At 53.1% G+C, this 26,712-nt stretch overlaps 4 protein-coding genes and 1 long non-coding RNA gene across 14 annotated transcripts in view; 2 read left to right on the top strand and 3 right to left on the bottom strand.

Moving 5' to 3' along the window:
- The window catches only part of LOC310916337, a 190,844-nt gene that overhangs the window by 137,398 nt on the left and 26,734 nt on the right, over positions 1-26,712 (top strand). The gene's annotated exons all lie outside the window — the stretch shown is intronic.
- Positions 149-3,588, bottom strand: CFAP73 (cilia and flagella associated protein 73; the record flags this gene model as incomplete). Its single annotated transcript, XM_083874049.1, has 8 exons — positions 149-430; positions 601-759; positions 1,030-1,251; positions 1,353-1,553; positions 1,621-1,725; positions 1,865-1,988; positions 2,458-2,663; positions 3,547-3,588. The coding sequence occupies 8 exons, from the start codon at positions 3,586-3,588 to the stop codon at positions 149-151; spliced, it is 1,341 nt and encodes a 446-aa protein (XP_083730175.1).
- VSIG10 (V-set and immunoglobulin domain containing 10) lies at positions 2,065-9,295 on the bottom strand. Its single transcript, XM_083874043.1, has 8 exons — positions 9,191-9,295; positions 8,692-8,976; positions 5,596-5,877; positions 4,547-4,840; positions 4,339-4,449; positions 4,073-4,085; positions 3,798-3,958; positions 2,065-3,681 (listed from the first exon to the last, which is right to left on the bottom strand). The coding sequence occupies exons 1-8, from the start codon at positions 9,273-9,275 to the stop codon at positions 3,614-3,616; spliced, it is 1,299 nt and encodes a 432-aa protein (XP_083730169.1). The 5' UTR covers positions 9,276-9,295; the 3' UTR covers positions 2,065-3,613.
- On the top strand, positions 10,062-12,430 carry PEBP1 (phosphatidylethanolamine binding protein 1). Its single transcript, XM_083873814.1, has 4 exons — positions 10,062-10,274; positions 10,583-10,692; positions 11,291-11,391; positions 11,595-12,430. Exons 1-4 carry the CDS (start codon positions 10,140-10,142, stop codon positions 11,810-11,812), a joined length of 564 nt encoding a protein of 187 aa, XP_083729940.1. The 5' UTR covers positions 10,062-10,139; the 3' UTR covers positions 11,813-12,430.
- The window catches only part of TAOK3 (TAO kinase 3), a 77,110-nt gene continuing 62,584 nt past the window's right edge, over positions 12,187-26,712 (bottom strand). For all 10 annotated transcript variants that reach the window (XM_083873812.1, XM_083873804.1, XM_083873805.1 and 7 more), the window contains 7 exons: positions 21,096-21,332; positions 20,212-20,340; positions 19,290-19,493; positions 16,832-17,071; positions 15,508-15,720; positions 14,969-15,151; positions 12,187-14,889 (listed from right to left, as the gene is read on the bottom strand). In XM_083873812.1, the coding sequence (XP_083729938.1) occupies positions 14,728-14,889; positions 14,969-15,151; positions 15,508-15,720; positions 16,832-17,071; positions 19,290-19,493; positions 20,212-20,340; positions 21,096-21,332 (1,368 nt within the window). In that variant the 3' untranslated portion in view covers positions 12,187-14,727. The remainder of the gene's footprint in view (positions 14,890-14,968; positions 15,152-15,507; positions 15,721-16,831; positions 17,072-19,289; positions 19,494-20,211; positions 20,341-21,095; positions 21,333-26,712) is intronic.

Here is a 26,712-nt window from a genome sequence, read left to right as displayed (position 1 = left end):
GAAGGGGACAGTAAATATTGGCTGGTTTTGAATCCCAGCTCCTCTCTGTCCTTGCTCCAAGCATCCTGGGGTAATTCTTTCCCTAGAGACACAAGAACAAGCAGGTGCTGTGGCTGCACTGCTGGATGTATTTTGATGTGAAACACCGTCAGAGATGCCAACAAGAGCTCGCTCCTCCTCCTCCCCCTGCCTGGGGTGCTCTGTGCAGGAGGGAACCTTGGGAGTGCCCTGGCCCTGCCTGGGTGTGGTGCCACCCCAGCCTGCCTGTGCCACTGCCATCCATGTTGCCTCTTGACGTGGTGTTTCCAGACTTGCATGGAATTATATCCATCCCCAGGGATCCTGTGGCTCCATGCTGGCCCTGGCAGCCTCTTCCCAGCCCCAGGTGCAGGCAAGTGTCCCCAGGGGCTATTCCTGGCCCTGAAGCAGCCTGGCACCCCTGTGGTGCTATGGGTGTGTGCCAGTGGCACAGATGTCAGCCAGGCCCTGTATGCAGAGCAGCACCTGTGGAGATGGAAGCCTAATGTCACAGCCACCCAAGGATGTCAATGTCCTTGTGAGTCCCCAGCCCCACTGCCCCGGGGAGAGGATTCTGCTGACCATGTCCAACTGGGCCTTTGTGTCCTCCTGGGCTCTGTCCATGGGGATCCTGAGCTGTGCAGTGGTTTGTTGGAAGAGGTTCAGCACAGCCAGCTTGATCTGCCCCAGCAGCAGGGTCTTCTGGGTGGCTGTGCTCTGGATGTGGCTCCAGCAGGACTCCTGGGGGACAGAGGGAGCCCCTGGCCACTGCCCTGAGTCCTTCTGCACCCCCCAGGCCAGGGCCAGGGGGACCCAGGAGTCCTGGCTGTGTACCTTCCCCATGCAGAGCTGCTGCTTTTTGGGCATTTAGGGATCCTCAGTTCAGCCCAGACAGTGGAGCCCAACTTGGCACCTCCACCACATTGGGCATCTCCCTTATGCAGCATCCCTGGGGTCTGTACTGCTGCCCCTCTGCTTGGGGGGTCCTTGGGCACCCTCCATGCCCCTTACCCACTGGAGCACATCTTGGCGGGCAACCTCCAGGCGTGCGTGGAGCCGGGCCAGCTCGTTCCTGGTGCCCAGGAGCTGGATGCCGGTGTCCTGACGGTACCGCTGGAGCTGTGCCCTGCCCTGGGCCACTAGCTTCTGCCCGGCTTCTGCCTCCCGTGCCAGGGCTGCCCGCATCCCCTCCAGCATCCCGAAATGCCCCAGCATGGCCGGCACGTCCAGGAACTGGGCAGTGGGAGGCGGCTGAGAGGCCGCAGGGCTGGAGGGGTGACCCCTCCCAGAGGCTCGGGGACACGCAGGGCGGCAATGCAGGACACCAAGCTCACCTGCCCCATCCTGGCCAGCACGTCCCTCAGGTAGTCCCCGAAGGGCCGGAGGCTCCGCAGGCGCTGGGCCAGGCGCTCCCTGTGCCGCAGCAGCTGCTCCAGCTCCCGCTGCAGCCGGGCCGCCTCATCCCGCTCCGCCGCCGCCCGCGCCCGCTCCTCGTCCGCCCGGCGCAGCGCCCGCTCCCGCCTGGCCGCCACCGCCTGCGCCGAGGGCACGGGGTCAGCGGCCACCCTCCGCCCGGCCCGGCCCCGGCCCCCGGCCCGGCACCTTGAGGAAGGACTCAAATCTGAGCGCGGCGTCCCGGTGCTGCTCTTGCCTCCGGGCCAGCTGCTGCCGGCGCTGCGCCAGGCGCTCCATCCGCTGCTGAAACTCCTGCGGGATTGCAGGGTGCAGAGAGCATCGGCCCACGCTTGTGCAGCCCAGGGCGCCAGCCCGTGGATAGCCGGGGACATGCCTGTCAGCCGCCTTGTCCCCACGGCACACCTACAGAGCCCGGGGAGGGGACGCTCACCTGCCGCTGGTTGTGCAGCTCCCGCTCCACCTCCGCCACCTCCCGCCTCTTCAGGAGCACTCGAGTAGATGGCGGGAGCGTGGCGGACACCGTCCTGCCGCGGGCTGCGCGCAGCTCGGCCGGGCTACGGAGGGAAAGCCTGGGCAGGGCACCTGCCACCGCGGCACGGCAGGGCCACCGCTGCCCCCGGGGCTCAGCGCGGGAAGCCTGGCCCGCTCCCCCGTGTGTGCAGGCATTGTCAGGAGCCACACAGGGCACTCATGTTCGTGCCCACCCTCGTTCCCGCCCATTCTCCCCCACTTGGAGACTCCCAGTACCAGTGTTGTTCCCCAGGGAAGGAAGGACAAGTCACACCACAAGCTCAGCTTTCTTGATAGAACCGGCGGAACGCCCCTGCATCCCCCCCAGCCCGTGGTTGCAGTGTCCTCTCCACCCTGGGAGCCTCAGTTGGGGACACTGCACCCCACCCAGTGACACCCATCCTGGCAGTGGCACCCGGAGATGGGAACACAAATCGACATCCCGGGGCACACAGGACATGCTGCCAACCCTTTGGTCACTTGCCGGGGAGAGGGCAGAGGGGTGTCACTCACAGCAGCCGCAGCTTGTCCCGCAAAGTCGCTCGCAGCCGCTCCTCCAGCTCAGAGTCCATCTCGGCCCGTGCCTCCTCCTCGCCCAGGGGCCTGCGGAGGAGCTGGGACCGGGACAGACGAGGTGGCGGCAGCACAACAGAGTTGCCAGGGGCAGCCAGAGGCTCCCGCAGCTCCCTGGGATTCTCCTGGCTTGGCTCCGAGCGCCGCTGTGAGGGCGCAGTGCTGGGCAGAGGGAATGCACCAGGGCTGCTTGCAGAGAGGGTCCCACTCAGCCCTCAAACCATCCCCTCCTTCCACACACACTGTTCCCTCCAGCCCTCAGACCCTGCTCCAGCCCCTCAGAACCCTCCATTCAGGCTCCATGGCCCTTCAGAGACCACTGTGCACAGCTGGACCCCAACCACCATCCCCTCCCTGTCCCCCTCAGCTCCATCTCACACTGGGATGGCTCAGACCTCCTGACTTTACCCACAACACAGACCCTGCCTCTCTCTGTGTCCCAGGAGTGCTTCCTTTCCACTGCACAGGCCATCAGGTCCACTGAGATCCCCTGTGTGCTGCCAGGTCCCCTTTGTCACCCCATATGTGTGCTCATGTCCCCATTACCCTACACCCACACTTGACAATGAACACAGTAACTCCTGACTTGGACACAGAGCAACACTGCAGAAGGAATAGGGGAAAAATATTTATAATACAAACAATTCAGCCTCCCCAGAGTCAGCATCACCCAGGTCCTGCCCCCACCCCTTGTTTCTTCTCTTGCCCCAAGACCACTGTGGCCCCGTGGTGACTTTCTCCATCCCGGAGCTGCTCATGGGGACTGAGCCAGAATTCCCACGTGGGAATTTGAGTCCGTCACAGGCATCGGAGTGAGGGGGTGTTCCCATGCTCTGCCTGTGCTGGGTGTCACCTTGTTTTAGGGACACCCAAGACAAGGAGGAAAATGGAAGAGGAGAGAAGGAATAGAGAAACGTGGCTGGGGAAGGACAGAGTGAAACTGGAAGGGGCAGGTGCAGAAAGAGCTGGGAAAGCTTTCCCTAAAGTGTCCTGGGGCAGGACACTGACAGCCTGTGCTCAGCCACACACAGTGAGGGTCTGCTTGATGCTGGATTCCAGCTGGAGCTCCATGTGCTTCCTCAAGGAGGGAGAGAAGCTATGAGCCTTGTGTCTCTTCTCTCACTTGCTGTGGAGAGACCCCGCCATGGAGCTCATCATCATCACCTACACAGAGCAGAGAGCAGCAGCATCTCAGCCATGACAGCCACCAAGAATTCCTCCCTCCCTGGCAGCTGCTCTGGGAAGACCCACAGCTCAGCAGGGAGCAGGGGGCTCCTCACCTTCCATTAGGTGGTTCAGGTGAGCAGCCTGGGCTCTGCTCCCACTGACCAGTGCCATGGCCTCATGCTCGGCGCAGCTGCTCAGGGCCTCCTCAGACCCCTTCCCCTCCTCGTCATCTTCAGAGTCCACTAGCACTAACACATCCCCTGAGTCTGCATTCCTGGGAACAGCAGAGTAAGAGCTGGAGGAAAGGCTGAGGAGAGCCTGTTCGCTGTCCTACAGGAAGGCTGAGTAGTGATGCCATGAGGGACAGGGCTGAGAAATGTCAACTCACCTGAATGCAGCACCTGAATGGGAGAGAAAATAGAGAAGACAGCATTAGAAACTGCCCCTCTGGGAGTGCCACTGGATTTACAGGACTGGACAACCCCTGCCAATCCTGTCTCCATGTCTGTGCCTCCCCCAGACAGTCACTGGCAGCCCCATGCAGAGGCACAGATGTGGCAGTGACCTTCCCAGACAACCCTGACTGACTCCAGCACACAGGGAGGGATAAGCAGGTTAGGGATAAAGCCCTAGGAAGGAGGAACCAATCCCTACCTCTGAGGCACAGGAGGGGATTGTAGTACAACACAACCCCGGTGACAGTGAGAACAGCCAGGATGGACAGGACCACCACAGCACCCACAACCCCAACAATGTTCACTGGCTCTGCAGAGAGAGGACACAGATGGATGAGGAATTCTCAGCGCAAGCCAAATAGCAGGTGTGCTGTATCCCCAGGCCCTCCTGCCACAGCCCCACTCACGTTTCACTGTGAGGCAGACAAAGAGCTCCCTGAGCCCCACGGGGTTCTGGGCCTTGCAGACGTAGCAGCCGCCGTCGGTGCCCTGGGAGCAGTTCTGGATGGTGAGCCGGGACACGTTGCCCTCCTGGGCGATAAGGAACCTACCCCCGGGCTGGATCTCCACTTCGGGCTGGGTGATGTCTCTCAGCCAGCTGAGCCGAGCTGCCGGCGTGCTCTCGGTCACCCGGCACGTCAGGGTCACATTGTCACCCACAAAGCACGTCTGGGGGGGATCAGATTCCAAGGAAGGGAGTTCTGAACAGCCCCCGGGGAGAAGAAAACAAAAACAAGAGGAAGGAGTGGAGGCAATTAACATAACGAGCAATCGAGCTTCTGGCTGATTAATAATCATTAACAGAAGGGAGGCAGGCAGGAGTCTGGGAGCTGAGTGCTATGGGTTTGGCATTTGGCTCACCCAGGAGCCTCCCAAGGAGTGCCCTGAGCAGCTTTTATGGTGTTCAGTCCCTTCTGACACCTGTCTTCATGTCCCCAGGGAAAAACAGTCTGAGGGTAGCCAGCAGGTAGATGGCAGAGAGGGGAAGAGCAGCCCAGGCATTATTTTCCTTGGGATCAGCAGAGCTCTTGTGAAGCCTTGACAACCCTTGGAAAATAAACACAGCCCAGATTTTCACCAGCCACTCAGATCCTGGAGATGCCTGAAGGGTACACACAACCCTTAAACCTAACCCTACCAAACCTCATCTGAAGCTGCCCACAGACCCTAAACCATGTCTCACTTTCACGCAGGTGTGTGGAAACTTTTCACAGTGAAAACACTGCTGGGGTGAAATTTGTTGGCCCCTGAAGATGGACCCAAAACGCAGCTCACCTAGAACTCTGCTGTGATGGATCTCAGCTGCAGGATATCTGTACCTCATGCTGCACATGTGCCCTGTCATGCTACCTCCTGGCTTCCCTGACCTACCCAGTGCTATGGAGAGCAGGGAATGATCAGGGTACCCACCTGCCCCACCTTCATTAACAGTTAATGAGACAGCAAATCCACTCACTTATCTCCACAGTGCAGGCAGGCTGCTCCTGCTTCACCACGTGGCTGCCCACACACTTGAAGACTTTTCGGTGGGCGAGGTGGGAGCTGTTCAGTGTCTCCACGTGGGTGTCCGAGGAGCTGGTGGAGCTGATGACCCAGCTGGAGTTCTCCAAATCCTGCCCCTCTTCTCTCCAGTGCAGGGTGGGGTGTGGGTACCCCCCGGGCCAGCTGCAGAACAGCTGCAGCATCAGCCCTGACGAGGAGGTCTCAGCCCAGCACTTTGGGGTTGCCTGTGGTGGATCTATCAGCGAGGACAGCACATGGTCAGAAACACTTGCTGGGCTGGTATTTGTCATCATTCCCCACGAAAAATCTTTCCTGTTTTCCTTTCAAGTCTTGCTCCCTGACCTGCATCCCACAGCCCCAGGCATGCACAGCTGTAAGTGACAGCCAGTAGGGACCAAGAGGGGCTGTCAGAGTCTCTACAGCCAAGCCTTGAGGGAGGGAAAAAATTATTGCCACAGCTTTATCCATTGGAAATCAGATAAACACAGCAGGAGAATGAAATCCCACTGCCCTGGTCCTCACAGCACCGCTGCCAGGGAGAGACACCACTGAGTCATCCCTCGAGAACAAGGCACAGTCCTGGCTCTCTCCCAGCTGCTCCTTCCACACACAGATCCACACACGTGCTGATTTAACAGCCAGAGGGATTCTGAACTCTGATCCAGGCAGAATTAACAGGCTGTGCCCCTGCCTGTGCCTAATGCAGCACTGAACGAGCCCCCACTAACAGATCAAACCAAAGCAAGCCCCACCCCAGAGGTGTCAGAGGGATGTCTGAGGCTTATTTTGGGGAGCATTTATTCAGGGGACTTTGAAATTACTTGAATTAATTAAAGAAACCATCATGGTAAACCCTCACATGAGCTGCAAGAACACACCTTCCTGGGCCTTGGCTCTCCAGGACCTGTACCCACACCTCAGGTGATCTTTGAAACCATCCAGCTCTGGCAAGAAAGTTCTCTGCAACACTCCCTGTGTCCCAGCTCTGGGGAGGATCAAACTGCTCCCAAACCCTGGCTGTGGTTAATAGGGCATCCTGACAGCCTGAGCCAGCAGAAACTGCCCCACAGTTATGAGGAACAGCTCTTCCAGGATGTCCAGGTGGACACAGCCCCTCCAGGATGCCCAGGTGGACACAGCTCTTTCAGGATGTCCAGCCAGAGCTGTGCTTTCTGTGCTGACCTCAGGAACAGTCTCCTGAAGCCATTAGCTTTACATCCTGAACTCCCAGGCTCCCCCAGCACAACTCTGTTTAAAGAAGTCTTCTCCCACAAAGTTAACAAACCAAAAGCCTAAAAATCTCCACCCTCCCAACCTCACAAAACACCAGCAAAAAAGACCTGCTGTGGTTTGACCCACAGAAGAGCCAACAGTGCTCACATCAAGCCACACACAGATGTGCCAAGGAATCCTTGGAGGTGTGGAATTGCACGTCTCCTTCACAGGTGCTTCCCATCCAAAACAAACACAGAATCACAGCCCAAGGCAGGGCTGCACCTTTGTCCTGTCACTAGAATGTTTACTCTATTGCTTGTGGGGTTTTCAAAGTGAAGTTTTAAACAAAAAGAGAACTTTTTGGTATCACCCATGGCACGGGAAGACTGTCAGCTGGTTACTCCCACATAAAACCTCTGCATATCCTGGGAGGCTCTTCCACAGCAGTGCTAAGTCTGTGTCCAAAGTTTGCTCCAGCCCAGGGTAAGATGTTCTAGCAACAAGGATTGCCAAAAAACGGGGCTCTGCTACAGGTCAGAGGTTAAAGTTCTAACTTTTGCTGACGCCCCTCCTGGTGACCTAAAGCATTTCCAGAAATCTCTTTCTCACCTATCAAAGAGGATGTTCACATCACTTGGAAATTAGTCGACACAATTAATTCCAGACTAATAAATGAAGTTCAGAGTGCAGCACCAACGCTTAGCACCCTGTAAATATGTTTTGCTCCCAGGTGTTCTGCCCCAGTGCTCCAGATTTGGGGCTCCCCACTCCTAAGCCCAATGCCTACATTTCTACTCCCTGAAGCAGCCTGGGGTTCAATCCTTCCACACCCCATCTGCACGTTCCTTGTTGCAGGAAGAGAATTTCTGTTCCTGTAAACTTTCAAGAGGTTAATCTGTACAAAACAGGCGCAGTGTTTACACACAGGTAGAAGGAAGGAACACCCTGAAGGCAAACAGGTCTCGTACATGGGAAGAACAGTGAGAAAGGAAAGAACCAAAGGAGTACAGAGGGTCATAATCGGAAAAGCAGAGGATTTTCCCTCTTCCCCGTCCTGAAGGGACCAAGAGTGGCACCAGGCACAGGACCTGTGCTCCCTGCTAATCTGGAGGGGACTGTTCCCATGGAATACATGAGGCATCAGGGCAAAATAATGATTCCCCGGCAGAAGCAGGAAGGATTAATTGGCTTGAGCGCTTTCCAGCCTGAACTTCTACCTGTGCTCTGAACACTTCTAAGGGAATGAATGGATGAAATAAAGATGGAAAAGGGAGAGAGCACCAGAAGACACAGAAGGGCTGAAAGAACTGGCCTGTGCTGATAACAGGGACGTTCTCAGGACACTGCTCCCATGTAAACCCGAGGAATTTCGTGCTCCCATCAATGTAGGACTCCTCAGCTAGGAAGAGTTCTCCCACTGAAAGGATGGCACCAAGGAATGGCAAAGCACATCTATCCCAAACAAGGGAAAGCAGACAGCGAGCAGCAGCCCCTACCCCAAGCTTTATGGAGACTCAAGTCAGCCAGATTCTGAGGCAAAGGAATAGCTCCCTGGAATAGCTACAATGAATAGAAGATGTGCCCAAAAACTTGTTTATCGCCAGCAACGAAGAAGAGACACAGCAAGGACTTGAGAGCTGGCATTTCCCCTGCATATGCCAGATCTGTGACAGGCCATTTGGACACACATTTTGCTGCTCGTGAGCACACGTGAAAGAGATTCTGCACAACAAAGCTGTTTGCACTTTCTAAATATTATTTTTCCACCAGCGCCGGATGAATTTGGGGACGTGGAAGGCCGAGGGCAGGAAGCTCAACTGTGGGGATGACTTACTGGCCACCAGGAGCTGCACCCTGTGCTCATGGTCCGTCTTGTTCAGCACTTCCCTGCAGGTGTAGTTGCCCTCGTCCTGCACTCGCAGCTCTGTGATGCTCAGGGAGCTGTTGTCCACCAGGGAGAAGCGGACGTCCGGGGGGAAGGAGACCCTCGAGGAGAAGAGAGGCGGGAAGGAGTGCGGGTCCCCTTGGAACCACACCACCTCCGTGGCTTCCTTGGACACGTTCCGGCACAACAGGAGGATGCTTCCTCCCACCTGCCCAAAGACCACTTCGTCTGTTCCTGGAAGAGAGAAGGGACGGCGTTAGGGATGTGGGGAACGGGCAAAGCTGCCTTCTGCCAGCAAAGACCTGCGTATCTGCTCTCTGTCAGCCCCTCTGAAGAGCTTCTTAAGCGACTGCTGATGGACCTCTAAGGTGACTAAAACCATCCAGCGCAGACCAGGCTCAGGAAAAGGGACACAGCTCCCTGTTCCCCTCCCCTCAGCCCGCGCTACCTGCGGCCTCCCGGCGCGGCACCAGCCTCCAGACGCAAAGGGCGAGGAAGAGCCGCGCCGACGGCATCCCGCCGAGGAGCTGCATGGCTCTGTGCCGCCGCCAGAGCCCCGCGGAGGCGGTGCTGCTCGGCCGCCGCCCCGGCGAGAGGCCTGGGCAGGGCGGGCGTGCCCGGCCGGGGAGACCCGCCCGCCACGGCCCGTGAGGGGCCCGTGACGGGGTCGTCCGTCGGGTCCCGCCGCCTCAGAGCCGCCGCTTTGCGCGGTCGCCATCTTGGGCCCCCCTCAGCCCCGCCCGCCATCTTGGGGTCACCTCGCTCCCCCCTCGGCCCCGAGGGGCGGCCCCAGCGGAGCGGGGCTGGTGCTGCCGCCGGGGACCGCCCGCGGATCGCGTGTTGGGGCTGAAGACAGCGGTGTTAGTTGAGTGGTGTTCGGTGAGTGGTGTACTCTATGGGGTCAGCGACCCCGCGGCCAGAGAGCTGCTCTAATCCACCCACTTAGAGACACCCCACAAGCAGCAGCGCGGGAAGAGCAGAGATAAAACGATTATTCCTCTGTGTAACCCCGCAGCAAAGGCGGTAACCACGCAACTATCCTCGGGTTTTCCAGGACATCTTACACACGGCAGCTTGGAAGCACTAAGGCGTGAAGCAGAGCGCTGGGACCCAAAGGGCTGCCCCACTGGGCCCTGGCACATTAATTATTAATTAACCTAATTAGCGATAGGGGTGATAGTGCTGGCCCAGGTAACTGGAGCTCGGCCAGCCGCCCTCGGCTCCGCCTGGGGGCGCCATAGACCTGGCCCGGGGGAGGCCAGCGGTGCATCTCCACCAATGGGAGAGGAACATGGCGGCGTCTCCACCAATGGGAGGGGAGTGGGGCGGTGCCTCCGCCAAGGATTAGGGTGAGCGGGAGGCAGCTCGCGGGAGCTGTTGCAGCCACAAACGTCGCCATGCCGGTAGACTTGTCCAAATGGGACGGGCCGCTGAGCCTCGCCGAGGTGGAGCAGAAGCCGGCGCACCCGCTGAGGGTCAAGTATGGCTCCGTGGAGATCGACGAGCTGGGCAAGGTGCTCACGCCCACTCAGGTGAGCGGCAGCCGGCCCTGCGCGCGGGGGTTGGCGCGGCAAAATGGCGGGACGCGGTGAGGCCTCTCGCTGTCGCTCCGGCAACTGCCGCCGGAGCTTCACCGGGTGCGGGGGCAGAGAGAGGGGCTGAGCTTCGGGGGCGGCCGTACCGCGGGAGAGAAGGCCCGTGGCTCTCACAGCCGGGGCGAGCTGGCACGAATGGCCTTGAACCCTTCGCTGCTGCCAGCGCAAGTTGTGCTGGCCCGGTGTGCAAGGGCAGGTGGCTGCCGCTGACAGCGGGGCCGGTGCTAACTGGGTCATCCCTGCAGGTCCAGCATCGCCCCACCAGCATCGAGTGGGATGGCTGCGATCCCCAGAAGCTTTACACCCTGGTTCTCACAGACCCTGATGCGCCCAGTCGGAAGGACCCAAAGTTCAGGTAATGGGGATGGACAGCTCCGTGTCTTGCATGGGGAAAAAGGAGCATCTCTCTTGGGCTGAGCAGAGGCTTAAGGAGGGGGATTGTGCTCTGCCTAAGGTGCAGCTGTAGGACTGTGGATTGTCATAGAAATCGTGTCCTTGCATCTCTCCTTGAGCCAGGGACACCATCGGGAGGACCAGCTGTTCTTATCAGGATACAAGGGTGTTATCTTATCGGGGTATTCAAAGGTCCGTTGTAGCGGGAGCAGCACAGCAGTTGTTTGCTCTGATTTAGCACATATGTGGGTTGAAATTAGGTCTTTGCTGGTGGCAGAATCTTAAATCTGGGACTAGCTCACCTTCCTCAAGTCAGCCTCAGCAGTGTGTGGAATACCCACTCTCAGAGGTCAGGCTGTGGGTTTCCTGGTTTTGGCAGGCTGTGCATCCCAGTGAAGCAGTGCCTGCTCTGGGACTGGTGCTCTTCGGGTTTGGCAGACCAGGAGTGGCAGCTGTTTGTTTATCCCATGCTGACAGCCTCGTGGAAAAGCACAGCAGCTTGGAGTGACAAAGGGTCTTCTTATCTGCCAGTTTGACTGTTGTTTGCCTTTTCCTTTCAGAGAGTGGCATCACTTCCTGGTGACCAACATGAAAGGCAACAATGTGAGCAGCGGGACCGTGATGTCGGATTATGTTGGCTCCGGGCCTCCCAAGGGAACAGGTCGGTACCTGCAGTGGTGCTACAGGGTTCACACCCAGTGCTGATGAAGGCTGGGGAGGGAGGGCAGCCTGCAGGGAACTCCCTGTGGAGACAATGCATGAGCAGGGCTCAAGCCTATCTAGTACATCTCCCCTAAGCTCCATCCTTGTTACCCAGCCGTGGGGTCACCTGTGATCAGGGTGGTGACGCTGTCCTCCCCGCAGGGCTGCACCGCTACGTGTGGCTGGTGTACGAGCAGCCTCAGCAGCTGGCCTGCAGCGAGCCCGTGCTGTCCAACCGCTCTGGGGACAAGCGCGGCAAGTTCAAGGTGGCCACCTTCCGCAGCAAGTACGGGCTGGGGGCGCCCGTGGCCGGCACCTGCTACCAGGCCGAGTGGGATGACTACGTGCCCAAGCTCTACGAGCAGCTCTCGGGGAAGTAGGGCCACGGCCCGAGGGGCACAGCAGCACCTGTGGGTGGGGCCGGGCACGGCGCTGTAGTTGTGTTTTGTTCATGAGTTGAACCCAACTGTCCCGCTATGACCGCTGCAAATGTCACTCTGTTGCTGTCTCTGCTGTCCCTGTGTCCAGGCCTGTGCTGGTGCCCGTGGTATCGTAGCTAGAGAGCTGCTGATGGGTGTCTCTGCAAGGGCCACTCCATCCTAAAACTGACCTGCTTAAGGGAATCAAAAGCCTTTGTGAATTAGTGTCAATTCAGGGGGTCTCTGGTGTCTTGGGATGGCTTCAGGGGGCAGGGGTGTGGGTACACAACCACTTTGGGGTGGGTGCTGGCTGTGGAAACTCCTTTTTCCAGGAGAGGAGAGGGCAGTCAAAGGGAAACTTCCTCCTCTTTTTTTTGTCTTTCTCCCTTCCTACATTTGGCCAGTGCCTCCACATCACCACTACAGTAGTGAAGGTGCAGCTCAAGGGGGAGACAGGAGCTGGCCTAGAGCACTTCCTTCTGTTCTCTGCTGCCACTCAAAGCTGAGACCACTTTGTTTTGTTCAGCCCTGTGGTGATCTGCGCTCTACTCACAGTGCAATTAAAAACTTCTCAAGGTACCTGGTGTGCTTGGTTGTCTTCTTGGGGGACAAGGGCAGTGCTCAGGGAGCAGTGGGATGGGGTTTTTGTGTTCCTGGGATGAGGCTGGACCCTGTGCCTGAGACTCACTGCTGCTGGAGGGACACAGCTCAAAGCCATTGTGTGTTTCTATCTTAACATTCCTAAGCTTCAGTTCCTTCCCAAGAGCTCTCCCCACACTCCACAGACCAGTGGGGGCTCCTTCCCTCCACAGAAGCACCCACATCACCACAGCAGATCTGACACGCCAACAGTCTGGGCACCAGCAGCTTTACTGACCTGAAGCCACCTCCCAGCCCAGCTGCAGGTCCCAGGTGCTCTTCCTGCTCCTCCAGCAGCTTTACAGTGAGGACTGGGGGTGTCTCCCAAGTGCCTGGAGCAGAAGTGAGCCTTTGGTAGAGCCTGATGGCTAAACAGAGGTAAAAAAGGTGAAGCCAATGCAGTTCAACTTCATGGAATCAGGAGCCTTTCCCTTTTTTTTCAAGCTGCTGTATCAAAGCTCTGCAGTGACAAAGAGGAAGCAGCAGCAGCATCCCTGTGAAAATTGGGGATTCCAGAACTCAGGTGGGTGGTGCTGCCCCAGGGCACTTTCATCAGCCCAGCAATTAAACCATTTCACCAGGATCGATGGTTTTCCAGGACTCCTGACCAAGGCTCACCACAGTTAAGTGGAGCAGAGCTCACAAGGCTGATCCATCCTGAGACTGCTCAGGCTGGGAGGAGGACATTAAAAAAATAAAAATCCATTACCCTGGAAACCTCCAGTGTCAGGAACGGAAGCCCGGAGGTTCCTCCAGCCCCAGGCTGAGGGACATCTCTGGAACGGGACACCTGTGGAATGTGTCCCCTCCCCGTCCCCACCTTGCACCTGTGCTGGGCCACAAGCCACCCCTCCCACAATGATACAGCCAGGCATCGTGATGAACACTTTTATTTACAAATATAATTAAAAGCTCTGACAGTTATTCATGCTCTTCCCTGGAACCTGAAAAATGTTTTTGTTGTTTTGTTGGTTTTTTTGTCCTTTTTTTTGTTAGGTTTTTTTTTAAAGTGCATGCAAAAGAAGTAAAGCCTTTTTTTTTCTCTTTTTATTGTAAGAAAATACACAGTTTGAAAGTGTGAATAATGCAATATTTATGACCAAGATCATGGGGTTGGGGGTGGATTTGGAGGAGGAACAAAAAAAAAACAAACAAAAACAAAACCCCAAAAAACAAAAGAAAAACTGAAAAGGGCTGGGATGATCTAACAGACAGTGTTCAGCTCCAGAACAGAACTGGAGAGTGGGGGGTGGCTGGAGCAGGAAGGAAGGGGGGGAAAGAAGTAAAAAAATTTTTGATCAGAGAAACAGTTAAAATACAATATGAAAATAAGTAAAAGCTCTCCTTAAATTCCTTCTATACACAAAATACACGATTTGACAAAGCCCAATTTGTGCTACTGGGATCCTGTGGGCTCATTTAAGTGTATTCACATTCTCTGCGACAGCAGAAAATGATTTATGATACAATCAAGAATATGCCCAGGGGCCAGGGCTTGTCCCTGCTGCCCCTGGCATGGTTCTCCTAAAAATCACCACGTCATCGCCCGCCCCTCCCCACCCCCAAAAAAGTAATAATATGTCACCACTGATATGTACAGCACGATTAAGTTTTTTTTCTTTTCTGTAAAATGTATCAAATTTTTTTTTCAATCTTTAATAAATTTTTTTTTTATTATTTAATTATTCCTGATGAATAAATACCAAAAAAATAAAAATAAAATAAAATTATGCAGCAGCTAGTTAAGGTAAGGCTGCGGATTCAGTCTCTCTCCCCCTGGGATCGTAGATATCTTTTAATTATTAATATTTTTTTGCTTGTACTTTCATTGATTGGTGGTAAAATGAGTGATTGCTCAGAAGCAACATACATCCACTTGGTGGTTTTTTTTAATATATATTTTTTTTTCTCCATTAAAATCGTCTCCAAAGTTTTCACTGAAACATTTTTAATCATTGCACAGAGACATCAATACTGTGACATACTATGGAAAAGACTGCCAGGAGCTGTCCTGCACCAGGATGTGACGGGGGAAAGGGGCCCCTGATGGATAAGAATATACAGGCACTGGTCCGACACGATGTCAGTAAGAGAGACAGAAAGAGAGAGAGCACGCCCGTCAACATGGGGAATGTTGGGTTTGCAAGTTTTATCCTTACTTTGTTTGCTTTTTGTGGTTTTTGTTGGGTTTTTTTTTTGTTGGTTTTTTTTTTTTTTAATGGCAAAGAAATTTAACCTCATCTATAGTCCTCCTTGGGATATTCTAATGCGACCAAATTCCCGAAGCCCATCCGCAGGCTCTCCATGTCAAATGTCTCAATCTCCCGCTCCTGCCTTTCCAACAGAAACTTGATCCTCTCGCTGCGTTCCTTCTGGAGGGCGGCGAGCTCCTCTTCGATCTGCAATGAGCACAGTCAGCAGCCCCTCAGCACGGCCCCACCCTGCCCCGTGTCCCCAAAAATCCCCTCTGGAACCCACCTTCTGCTCCAGGTGTGCCCTGCGCAGTGACACCCGCTGCTCCAGTTTCTGGAGTTCCCTTTCATGCTGTGCTTCTGTCTGCATCTTAATTTTGCTCTGGTACGCGTTGAGCAGCTCCATCTCCTGCTGGAGTTGCAGTCTCAGGGCTTGGCATTCTGCTTCCTGGGCCTCGTCCAGCCGGAGCTGTGAGAGCATCGGGAAAACAACACTCAAACCCCCGCTGGGAATTCCTCTGCTCTCACACAAATCACACACGACTCTTTCTTCCCAAAAGAGTGTTGGTGGCAGAGGGAGAAAACAGGAAAGGCTTTCATGAACAGCAGCTTCTCTGCTCACACTGAGGCAGAGCCTCAGAAGATTCAATCCTAAACCCCAGCACGGGAGGGGAGCAGGGGAAGGACGCGTGTTCCACAGGAGTTACTCCAAGAGGGAAAGTGCCATCTGATGTGTTATTTAAACACTTCATAATTCAGTGGCTGGAGACGTCCCCCCCCAGGGTGCTGCCAGGCCCCAGAGCTCCCCGAGCCCCCTGCACATACCGCCTGCGAGGCCATCATCTCATTGATGCTCTGCTCATACTGCTCGGCCAGGATGGCAAGCTTCCGTGTCTGCTCATCCTTCAGGCTCTTCAGAATTGTCTTGTGCTCACTCTTTGGAGTTACTTCCAGCTGGTGATTCTTCAGTGCTTTGTACTGCTTAGTTTGCACTTTGCATGTGTCCTGGAACTGCTTTTTGATCTGCATTTCCATAGCCTGCCAAGGAAGGAACGATGCGACGTGAAGACCACCAAGGGCTTTGGGAATGGAGAGTTTGTGGTACGTCCACATGGGTGGGGTGGTGGAAACCACAGCTCCCCTGGGCGTGCTTCCCCCAGGGATTCACCAGCAGCAGCAGCAGCTCAGGCCCTGCTGCAGCCTGGCCAGGAACACCCAACCAGGTCACTTCCATCCTCTGCCCCTGCTTCCTGCAGATCACCCAGCCCCCATTCACCTGCCTCCCAAAACACATTTGCTTTTTCACAGCATCATTCCCCTTCCATGTCCTTCCCACCTCAACCTTGCACTATGCAGAGGCTGCAGATCTGAGAACTAACAAGGGTGTGACAGAGTGACAGCAATGTGCCTTCTGTCTGGTGGCCAGGGACCCCAGGGAACAGCTGGAGCTGTGTCAGGGGAGGTTGAGGTTGGATTTTAGGAGAAGGTTCTTTCCCAGAGGGTGCTGGGCACTGCCCAGGCTCCCCAGGGAATGGGCACAGCCCCGAGGCTGCCAGAGCTCCAGGAGCCTTTGGACAGCACTCCAGGGATGCCCAGGGTGGGATTGCTGGGGGTGTCTGTGCAGGGCCAGAATCTGGACTCGATCTGTGGGGCCCTTCCCACTCAGGATATTCCATGATTCTGTGACACTGGAGGAGGAACATGCGTCTCCCACAGAGAGCAGCTCAGAAGTGTGTAACCACACTGGGGTGTGCACAGAGCTCAGCACACACTCAGAGTGCTCTGTGTTCTCTCTGGACTCTGAAAGCACCACCAACTATCTCTCCTCATCATTCTAAGCTGACAACAGTGAGGACCTGAACCATACACAGCTTGTCAGAAACAACTTTTGTGACACTTTGCTTAGGACTGGACTATTTTACCCAACAGCTTCAATTAGCACAGCACTTTAACAACCCTCTGTGAGCTATCCCAGCCCACAGAGAGCCTCCCTTATCCAGACCTGCTGTGTGCAAAGGGAGGGGATGCAAGGGAGAGCACAGGGTGTGGAGAGCAGTGGTCTCACAGCACGGGTGCTGCATAGAGGAGGCACAGACAGGAGGACAGACGCTGGAGGAGGAAGAGGAGGAGGAAGGGAAGCTTGCAGCACCTTCAGGTTCTTTGGTTGCTGCCGGAGCTCCATGAAATGCTTCCTGTGCAGCTCCCGCTCGCGGCGCTTGTTGTACTCCAGCTGGTTCTCGAGCTCGGTCTGGTGCTGCAGGCGGATGAGGTCCATGCGCAGCTTCTGCAGCGTGTGCAGCTGCCGGTACTCCAGCTCCCGCGTGGACTCGTCGTGCCGGATCAGCATCGCGTGCTCCATCTCCTTCTGCGTCCGCTTCTTGTTCAGCTCCTGCGCACACACACACGGCTCAGCGGGGCGGCCACCAGCCCCAGGGTCCTGCTCGCTGCTCTGCACAGCCACAGGGGCTTCAAGTGTCGCGGGGAAACACAAACCCAGCAGTGCCGTGGGCACGCTAACAGTGACCACCCATCCGTCCCTCCCTCCAGCCCCTGCTCCTCTGGCAGCTCTGGGATGGCCCCGGGAGTCCCCAGCAGGTGGCATTAGGACCCCACACAAGCCCCTTGTGCCTGCAGAAACTCAGCAGCTTTCAATGAACACATCCCAGGGTGCTCAGGGCTGAGGTGACAGAATCGTGGCTTTTGTCTGGTTTGAATTCCCCTGTGCCCCTAGTGGGTACTGGGAATGAGCTCCCCCCCATGACCTGCACTAGAGAGTGGTCAGTCAGAGGACTATGGCTCTAACGTCATCTCAGCTGAGAAAATGAATTGTCCAGGTGGGATTTGCCCAAGGTGCAGCACGTTTCTAAAATAAGCCCAAGGCTCAGAGGGTTTTGCAGTGTCCACCAAGAGCTCCTGCACAGGGTGTCCACAGTCCAGGAAAACCTTCCCCAAGCTACAAGGCCAGGAAGGAAAAGACACCTGTTCTCTCCCTGATTACTGCAAGTATTTGTGTCTGAAGGTGTCAGCCACATCCTGTGCAGCACCGAGCTGACTCCAGCTGTACCCCTTCACTGACAGTGCTGGTGCATCCCTGATCCAGGCTCAGGTTACAGCCTCAGCGCTGTGCTCCTTGCTGCATCAGGCAGGCACAGCAGGGCTGCCCCACCCCACACACAGGGAGAGCCCACTGCTGCCTCAGCCTAATGAGTTTCTGCAGCAGAAGCAAAAAAATGTAATTATTCTGAGCTGCTGCTCACATGTGGTCATCCTGTTGTAACTCTCAACAGGAGCACCTGCAAACTTCAGCCCCTGTGGCTGCTACATCTGGGACAAGTTTGAGCTGAGAGAATGGGGAAGGAAACAGGGCCAGGGTTTCCCTCTGCCCTCCTGGCCCTGAGGGTGTTTACATTTAAGCAAAACTCGACCCCTGACAGCCAAGATTAAAAATTACATGTACTGGTGTGCCAAAATAACTTCCCACTGGCACAAAGGCAGGTGGGGCACTGACCAGGCAGGGAGCTGTGGCACATGTGCCTGCATCCCAGGATAGCTCAGCCAGCCTCTCCCAAACCCATTCCACACAGCATAAATACACACAGTCATTCCACTTCCCTCAAACACTTTCTCATTTGCAAAAAACCATCTGTGGTTAGTTAAAATATGGAAAACACATATTGAAAGTGTTATTTACTTCAGGTGATCCAAGTAGTTAGTACTGGCACATTTGAATTAGCAGGGATGTAATTTTCAGGAAATAAAAACTCAGTTCATTCTGAAAATTAGGTCTCTCCTAAGAGCTTAAATGCAGGAGGTCAGAGGTGTGGTCCTGGTTAAATGCCATGCTAAGTAACTGACCTTTGCTCTCATCCCTGCCACAGAGCTGACATGCTGTGATAAGGGTGCTCAAATTTTGAATTTTTGGAGTCAATTGTTTTCAGGGTGCCTGGGTTGAGATATCTGCATCTCAGCAAAGCAGCCCCAGGCACATCAGGACCCAAGGGCAGCAAAGCTCTGAACAAGTACGAAATACACTGGAAAACCTGAGGATAGCAGGGCCAAGCACAATTGGAATTTTTGACCACTCCTCACTCAGTTTTCACTAAAACACCCTCTCAACTGACAGTCTTTATCCAAAAATAACATCAGTGAAGAATTCAGACACTACAGTGATGGCCACAAGAACATCTCCAAGTGGAGACTCTTCCTCCAAGGAGGTGTTTGACCAGAGTAGCCTTGAGCTAAGGGGCAAAAACCAACAGGGGGAAGCAGGATGTGAAAAGCTGCTCCTTGACGACCCATATCCCCATCCCACTGCTCTCCCTGACCCTCCCCACAGCCCAGACTGGGGCAGGACCCCCAGACCACCACTGAGGAGCTGGGATGAAGCATCAGGCCCAGGGAAGGGGCCCACAGAGTGTTTCTGTCTGCAGCCAACGCTACCATCCCTCAACTGACCAAAGCAGCCACAGCTGCATGGAAAACCATTTCCCAAAACTTTTCTTACGCTTTTCTCAGTTCTATTTAGCAACTAGAAACATGAAGACCTAACTTCAGCCAAGCTAAAGCAGTTAAAGAAAGGCTGGGAGAAGAAGTGAGGAGTGCCATACTTCCCGAATGTTCTGCTGCTCCATCTCGTGCCTCTTGATCATCGTTTTTCTCTTGAAGAAACGGCAGTTTTTGTCGTAGTAGAGTCTCTGCTGGCTGAGAAGCTGGGCCTCCTCTTCAGCCTGTGTGTGCTGCAGGTTCTCTTTGTGTTTGGATATCCTTTCTTGTTTCTCTTTCTTGGGCGTGCTGTGGTCCTCATTCATTTCCTGCAGGGTCAAAACAAGGCTTTCCTCAGCACCACAGTGACACAGGGCTTGGGGGACCTTCCTGGCTCCTCCTCTGCCATTCAGTTCATGAAAGGACACCAAAATCCCACTACAAAACCAACAGAACCAGACTATCACCTGGCCATGCTCAGCCCTGCTGCCCCTACAGCTGTACCAGGACCCACACCAAGAGTAGGAGGAAAAGCGATCACTGAGCTCCTTGATAATAAATTTCCCACCTTTACCTTAAGAGCAAATTATTTTTGTAATGTGGTGGAGAAACTACTTAAATAATGCATTTTGGCACAGATAAGCTACATGTGAAGTTACTTCTCTTCCTAATTTATGTAAGTGATCACAGGGCTTTTAGTCAAGGGACACTGAATGGCTGCTCTGATTACTTGGAAAAAAAAAAAACAGATGAGGAGAAAGGGGAAGAAGAACTCTCTGTGAAGTCCCATTTTCCCTCATCACCCTTAGTTTCAAAGATTCTGCTCTACAGCAAATTGTGAAGGCACCTGTAGCCACCCTCACAAATTGTTCTGGAAATGCTGCCAGATGCTCCCAGTTCCTGAAAATTTACTTGCTGAGAATCCAAATTTGCTTCCAAGCCTGACAGTATCCCTTAAATCCCAGGGCTGGCCCAGGTTTATCAGAATGAAAGACTGGTTTGTGTTCATTCCACACCCCTTCAGCCCCAAAAATGAGGATTTCTTGCCTCTTTAATCTTTTCTTTGCAAAGCTTGTATTGTTTCTTCTGACTTTCTAAAAAGGTCGCCAGGTCTTTCTTTTGCTGAGCCAAAATCTGTTGCTGGAATTTCTTTTCATCTGCTGCAGCTGCCTTTGCCTGCAATGTACAGAGGGGAAAAAAATAACAATTAAACAAAAAGAAAAAAAGGTGAGTGTGCAGAACCCAGCACAAATCGGTGTTGTGGTTTTTGGTCAGTCATTTTGATGACTGTGCTAGGCAAAGCCATGAGCACTCAGCCACAGGAAAGCTGCTGGCACAGAAAATGCTCACAATAAGCCCAAGGGCCTCCCTGTGCTTATCTCTCCACCAAAACCACCCCAGAGGGCACAACACCCAGTTTATTACATGGATTAATGTGCTGATTTTTAGACAGAATGACAGCTTTGTCATCCCCTTGGCTGAGGCAAAGCTCCCACCAAGGTCTCCATGGCCCCTTTTATGCAGCTGTGGCACTGGCGGATGCCAATGGAGTGCCCATCAGCCAGAAAGGTGACTCTAGGCTGCTTCACTAGGGAGCACAAGGTCACAGAATCACTGGGTTGGAAAAGACCTCCAAGATCATTGAGTCGAACCCAGCCCTAACACCTCGACTAAACCCTGGCACCAAGTGCCACATCCAATCTTGTTTTAAACACATCAGGGATGGTGACTCCACCACCTCCCCATGCAGACCATTCCAATACCTTTTCACCCTTTCTTAGTAAAAAACTTTTTCCTTAACATCCAACTTAAATTTCCCTTGGGGCAGCTTTAAGACTGTTGCTCTGCACGTCAGACCACGGGTTTGAGCAGCAGCTCCCACAGCCCCCCTTGGACACCTCAGATCCTCAGGGACAGCTCCCCGCGCTCACCTCCTTCTCCATCACAGCCACCTGCTTCTTGGCCAGCTTCTCCAGTTCGATGGACGAGTTGTTGGCATGTGTCTCCACCTCCTTCTGCAGCTTGAGGCGGTGCTCGTCCATCTCGGCCTTCAACTTGTTCTCCAGGGCGATCAGCTGCTTCTGGTGCTGGCGCCGCATCCGCTTATATCCTGACATCTGTTCCCGCAGCTCGTTCTCCTGCTCATGCTCATGGATCTGTCTTGTAACCTGCAGTCAGGGACAGGCAACAAGTGCTTCATGGCCTTGCTTCACACACAGGCCATGCTTGAGGCTCGCTGCAACCCAGGCCCTGCTCTGCTGTGCTCTCAGGAGCCAACAGGTTTCAGAGGTGCTGCTGCTCAGTTTCACAGAGCCACAAGATTTCTCTCTCCTAACTGTTGGCCCCCATCTTTTCCTGAGATTTTTATGTGTTTTCAGTAACACTGCAGAAAATGCCATGTTACAAATAAAGGAAGAGATTGGTTACTGATCGCTCCAGGACACACTGGAGCAGATCTGGAAACAAAGGTGGATGATGGACAACATTCTTCAGACACAGCGAACAATCTTACTCAGACACAGCACTCAGATCCTGAGGGTGGCACGGACTCCCAAGATGCTGCCAGAACCCTCCTAAGCCACCCGTTCTTTCCTTCCTCTTCAAGTCACCTCCATGGCAATTCAATCCCTCAACATCTATTTTCTGCTATGAGGAGCCTCCTTCAAAATTTCCCCTTAAAATTCAAGATGATGACAGACTGAGCTCATTCCTTCCCAGAATTGAAAGTTTTCTAACAAGGGAACACTGTTCTGGAACTGTGTGCTCTTAACAAGATTGATCAGATGGTCTAAGCAGATTTTAAACCCTGCTCAGCTGAAACAAACTCACAAGTTCCACATTCATTTTCATGCCCAAGTGTATCCATGTGAAAGGAAGGAGAAAAAAAACCCCAACAGGCTGTGCCAAAAATGTTCAGAATAAAATGCAAATGGTGATGCTTCCATTTCAAAAGAAGAAAAGTGTCCAAGACTGGTTTTTATTTTTTTAAAGACAGTCTCAGGAACTTCACTTATGAAGATCTGGTGATCATTTATAGGACCTGAGAACCAAAAGCTTGGTACGTGTGTGGAACTGCCGCCCCTGATTCTGTGCAAGGGGACCTTTGCTTTCACACTTAAATGTGAAGAGCTCAGTCCTTTGAAGGTGATCACTGAAGCTTTATGAACCAAGAGTCCTTCCTGCAGCCAGCAAGAGCCCAGCCTTCCTGATGGATTCCTCCAGAGCAGCCCCAAAACCTGGCCCCTACTAGGGTGCTGCTGTCATTTGAAGGCAGTTTTGTGGAGATTTTTTTAAGTTCAGGTGAAGGATGGGATACACCTACAGAGCTGGGAAGGTTCAGGTTCAACAGAGGAGCAGCTGCTTTAGGGAGCTGCCATCCCAGTGCACTTGCTGGCTCCAGGGCTGGGAGGTGACAAGAAGCCAAGTCAGAGCTCCAAAATCAACAGATGAACACCCTGACTGAGGTCACCCATGGCAGACAGCAAGTGCCACCTGTCTCAGCCCAAATGACTCCCAGCACTTGGGAGGAGTATGAAGAGGAACTCAGGAAGAGCCTCCCAAAGACTGCAAAGGAACCAAAGAACCAGCCTGATCACAGCCCTGTCAGATTCAGGCTGATCACTTCAGTGAGGCTGAGTATCCACCAGGACGTGATGATGGACAAACCACCTCCTTCCTGCAAGAAACTTCAGGATGTCATTTTGGAGTAGGTGGGATTAAATACACTTACACCTCAGCAACTGGTGTAACAGAGCAGCCTGCACATTCCTGAGACCCAAACAGATGTAAGGCAGCCACCAGGAGTATTGTAGGAATGACCACAGCAACACAAACACCGTGTGAGCCCTGTGTTCTGCTCCAGTACAAAAGGCTTTTGGTTTTTCCCCGTGTACCAAGGACAGCCATACTTGGAAGAAGTTGGGAAGTGTTCCTAGGAACTTGCACATTTCAGTCAAGTTCAGCAAGAATAAGATCTCTGCCAGAAGCTCCCAGGTAAGGAAGATTTCTCTGAGAATCCAAGTTAATGATAAGAGGCAGATGCCAGGTAAGACACACAGACCACCAACATTTCACACATGCCACTGACAACGTTCAGGGACCTCCAGCTGGGACAGAACAGCCTTGGTCAGGCACTTGAAGAGAAACTGGAGATCTGGGAGCCACCAGCAGTACAAGATCTTCCTGGATGTACTATTTTTGGGGCCCGGCCCTTTTGTGAGCAATGGGATGTTCTGCACAGCACACTACGTTCCCAGACGTTGGCAGAACAAAGCAAACAGCAAGAGCTTAAGAAAAAATGGATCTAAGGATCCTCCAGCAAGTTTGCCAGTCTCCTTTGGTCTGATCTCTAATGAGATGTAGAACGTGCACTTATTTACAGCAAAACTCATTAACTTTTATCCTTGTTTTTTTCCCTGCTCCTCTGCACCCCATTTCCAATTTTGCTCAGCTTTATCATGACAAGAATTCCATCTTGGAAAGATTTCCCATGAAATCTAGGATATTTATCCCTAACAATAGGATGCAATTGCTAATTACAAGCCTAGCTGATAAAGCCTTCCAGTCACAACAGAAGATGAGACATTAAAAAGTCAGAAGAAAACAAAAGCAGTGTCTCATCCCAAAAATGAGAGAGCAGAGCAGCAGACATAGTGGACATCTCATGGATTTAATGTCTGTGTTCAGCAAGCTCATGATAAAGACTTCATTTATCACCATAATCTCCAGTCAAGTCCAACACTCCTCAGGACAGTCTTCAAAGACAACATCTGCACATGGTGATCTCAGGGATGGGAGAATGTGGAAGAAAGGAACATTAGTTACTGAACATGCCCAGTTCAGTACCAGAGAAGTCCTTCAGACTATGAATGAATAAAGGATTATGGTTTTAAAGATTAAGCCCCTAATGAATGAACAGCTCCAGCAACCATTTTAGCAAGAAAATTTGGGGATGCTCCAGTAGTCACCTTTCTGGTGCTCCTAGACAGAGACTCTTGGAACTCCATGTACTATTGGAATATCCCGAGTGGGAAGGGCCCACAGGGATCATGGAGTCCAACCCCTGGCCCTGCACAGACACCCCCCAGCAATCCCATCCTGGGCATCCCTGGAGTGCTGTCCAAAAGCTCCTGGAGCTCTGGCAGCCTCAGGGCCGTGCCCATTCCCTGGGGAGCCTGAGCAGTGCTCAGCACCCTCTGGGAAAGAACCTTCTCCTAAAATCCAACCTCAACCTCCTCTGACACAGCTCCAGCCATTCCCTGGGTCCTGTCCCTGGTCACAGAGAGCAGAGGTTGGAGCTGCCCCTCAGAAAGAAGTCCACAAACACAACCCCACAGATCATCATGAGGCAAAAGGTGATAACTACAAAATTTGTTCTCCATATAACCAGGAAACATCAGGATCCTTCATACCAGAAGGCTGCAGTTTCCTGGTCTCCCTGCAGCACACAACAATCAATCAGGTCATCAGGAAAACCAAAAACCTGTATAAACCAGAACAGCTTTTATTAAGGTATGACATTTTCTCAGTTTCTTATCTCTCTGCATCTTTGGCACACACAGAACTGAGAACAGAGATGTCTTTTCCAACCGACTCCCACAGGCAGTTCATTTGCCATAAAATCCAAACTTTCTTTCACCCCTCCAAGATTTTAGCTTTACGTAAGGAAGTTGAGCTCACAACTTCTCCTCCAAACCAGCAGCTGTTTAGAGTTCCCTTTTCTACGCTGTTTATCCAAGATACTGAACCCTCTCCTGAAGGACAGGAATTCTCACCTCTTGATAACCAAAATTCTGAGCTGCTTGGTGCTGGAGGAAGCAAAGCTCTGAGCAAAACACTGCCAGCTGCTTCTCACAGAAAGAGGAGATGAGAAAGAATAAGTCCAAAATTTTAGAGGAAACGTCTACAAAGGCAGCAGCCAGATGAGTCCATTGGGAGAAACTCAACCCTCTGGAATCAAACATCAAGGCTTCAGTGGAAGAGGGTACAAGGGAACAGTTCCATGTGAAGGTACCTGGATCTGGAGTCAGGCTGCCCTGGTGCCACTTTCCTGGCCACATCCAGGGAATCCTGCTCACATGGACACAGACACTTGGCTCTGCAGGCCCCAGATGAGATCACATCATTCTTCTGCTGGCATTTGGATTTCAAAGAGAACACCAAGGCCTTTGATAGAGTCCTCACTGTCTGATCTTTCTATGAAATGTCACAGATGTGAGGGAGGAACCCTTCCCTGTGAGGGTGGGCAGGCCCTGGCACAGGGTGCCCAGAGAAGCTGTGGCTGCCCCTGGATCCCTGGCAGTGTCCAAGGCCAGGCTGGATGGGGACTGGAGCAGCCTGGGATAGTGAAGGTGTCCCTGCCCATGGCAGGGGGTGGAATGAGATGAGCTTTAAGATGCTTTCTAACCCAAGCCATTCTGGGATTCTATGAAGTTTTAACTACTTGATCATTGCCTTTGAAAACTGTAAAAGCAGCTGTTGAGGAGATGCATGAGGCAGAGGGGACCTCAGGGGTCAAGCTTGAAAGACACCCAGAAGTGCAGATCAATGCAGCTCTGAAGAGATTCAAAAAACAGCTTTCCCTTGAAAACATGGAGAGGTGTAGTCTCATCAACATGCAGAACCTCTGCCCTTCTTTTCAAACAACAGCTTGCTGAGCTTCAAGAGATTTCTGGTTGTAACTTTTAATTTATGGATCAATGATAATCTGTGAAATAACATGGAGATGTAGGTGCCTGGTCTCCATTTCAGATGGCAACTTTTACTCCAACATCAGAAATATGCAGGGTGTTTTCCACCCCTGTTCCAGCCTGTTCCAGGTGAGTGGAACTGTTACCATTCCAGGTGAATGGGTACTGTTAACCCACAAAACTGATTAAAGAGAAAAGTGATCCAGGATAAAATGACTACTAAAATTGCTGACTGAATTATGACCAAAGTTAAGCTCCTTCATCTTTCTTACCCACATTTGCTCATTTTTCATTATTTTCTTTCATCTGAGCAATATTAAAGCACTACTGCAAGACTCAAAAGGGGATCTCCACAGCCTGTTTTTTTGTGGATAGTTCACTTGACTATTTTCTCTGGAGGTCTGTCCAGTTTCCTTCATATTCACATGATGCTTTTGCAGAGTAACAGGGCAAGGGAATCACTCTTCAAACCATGGGGTCACTTGAAGTGCTCATCTGCCTAATATAAGTTCCTCTGTGACCTCTGCACTCCCTGAAATTGCTTCAGCTTGTTTTTGGAAAGAGACTCAACTTGAACCTTGGATTACTTTCAGGAATGCCAGTCTTACCTCCATCTGCAATATCCTGATCTATGGGGAGGAGAGCAAGGCCTTGAGGGCCCCAGACCCTGGACTGCACCAGCAGGAACAGCTGTGGAGTGACCAGCCCCAGACTTGGTGCTTTTCTTCTAAAAACACTGCCCTGGTCTCATGTTTGGGGGTGGTTTTCAGTAAATCCCATAAAAGGAAGTTCTTACACCCAAATATCATCCCATATTATTGAATTTGGGGCCAGAACTCCCATTTTTGATTCTCTGCAA

The sequence above is a fragment of the Zosterops lateralis genome (genome assembly GCF_965231275.1).
Source record: "Zosterops lateralis genome assembly, chromosome: 17".
NCBI lineage: Eukaryota > Metazoa > Chordata > Aves > Passeriformes > Zosteropidae > Zosterops > Zosterops lateralis.
This window is presented reverse-complemented; position numbering and strand designations above follow the sequence as displayed.

Coding starts and splice junctions, on each gene's coding strand:
- PEBP1 (XM_083873814.1), top strand. CDS start 10,140: ATGCCGGTAGACTTGTCCAAATGGGACGGGCCGCTGAGCCTCGCCGAG. Junction 10,275..10,582: donor AGGTGCTCACGCCCACTCAG/GTGAGCGGCAGC, acceptor TCATCCCTGCAG/GTCCAGCATCGCCCCACCAG. Junction 10,693..11,290: donor CGGAAGGACCCAAAGTTCAG/GTAATGGGGATG, acceptor TTTTCCTTTCAG/AGAGTGGCATCACTTCCTGG.
- VSIG10 (XM_083874043.1), bottom strand. CDS start 9,275: ATGCAGCTCCTCGGCGGGATGCCGTCGGCGCGGCTCTTCCTCGCCCTT. Junction 8,977..9,190: donor GCCGCGCCGGGAGGCCGCAG/GTAGCGCGGGCT, acceptor TCTCTCTTCCAG/GAACAGACGAAGTGGTCTTT. Junction 3,682..3,797: donor CCTGAACCACCTAATGGAAG/GTGAGGAGCCCC, acceptor TGCTCTGTGTAG/GTGATGATGATGAGCTCCAT.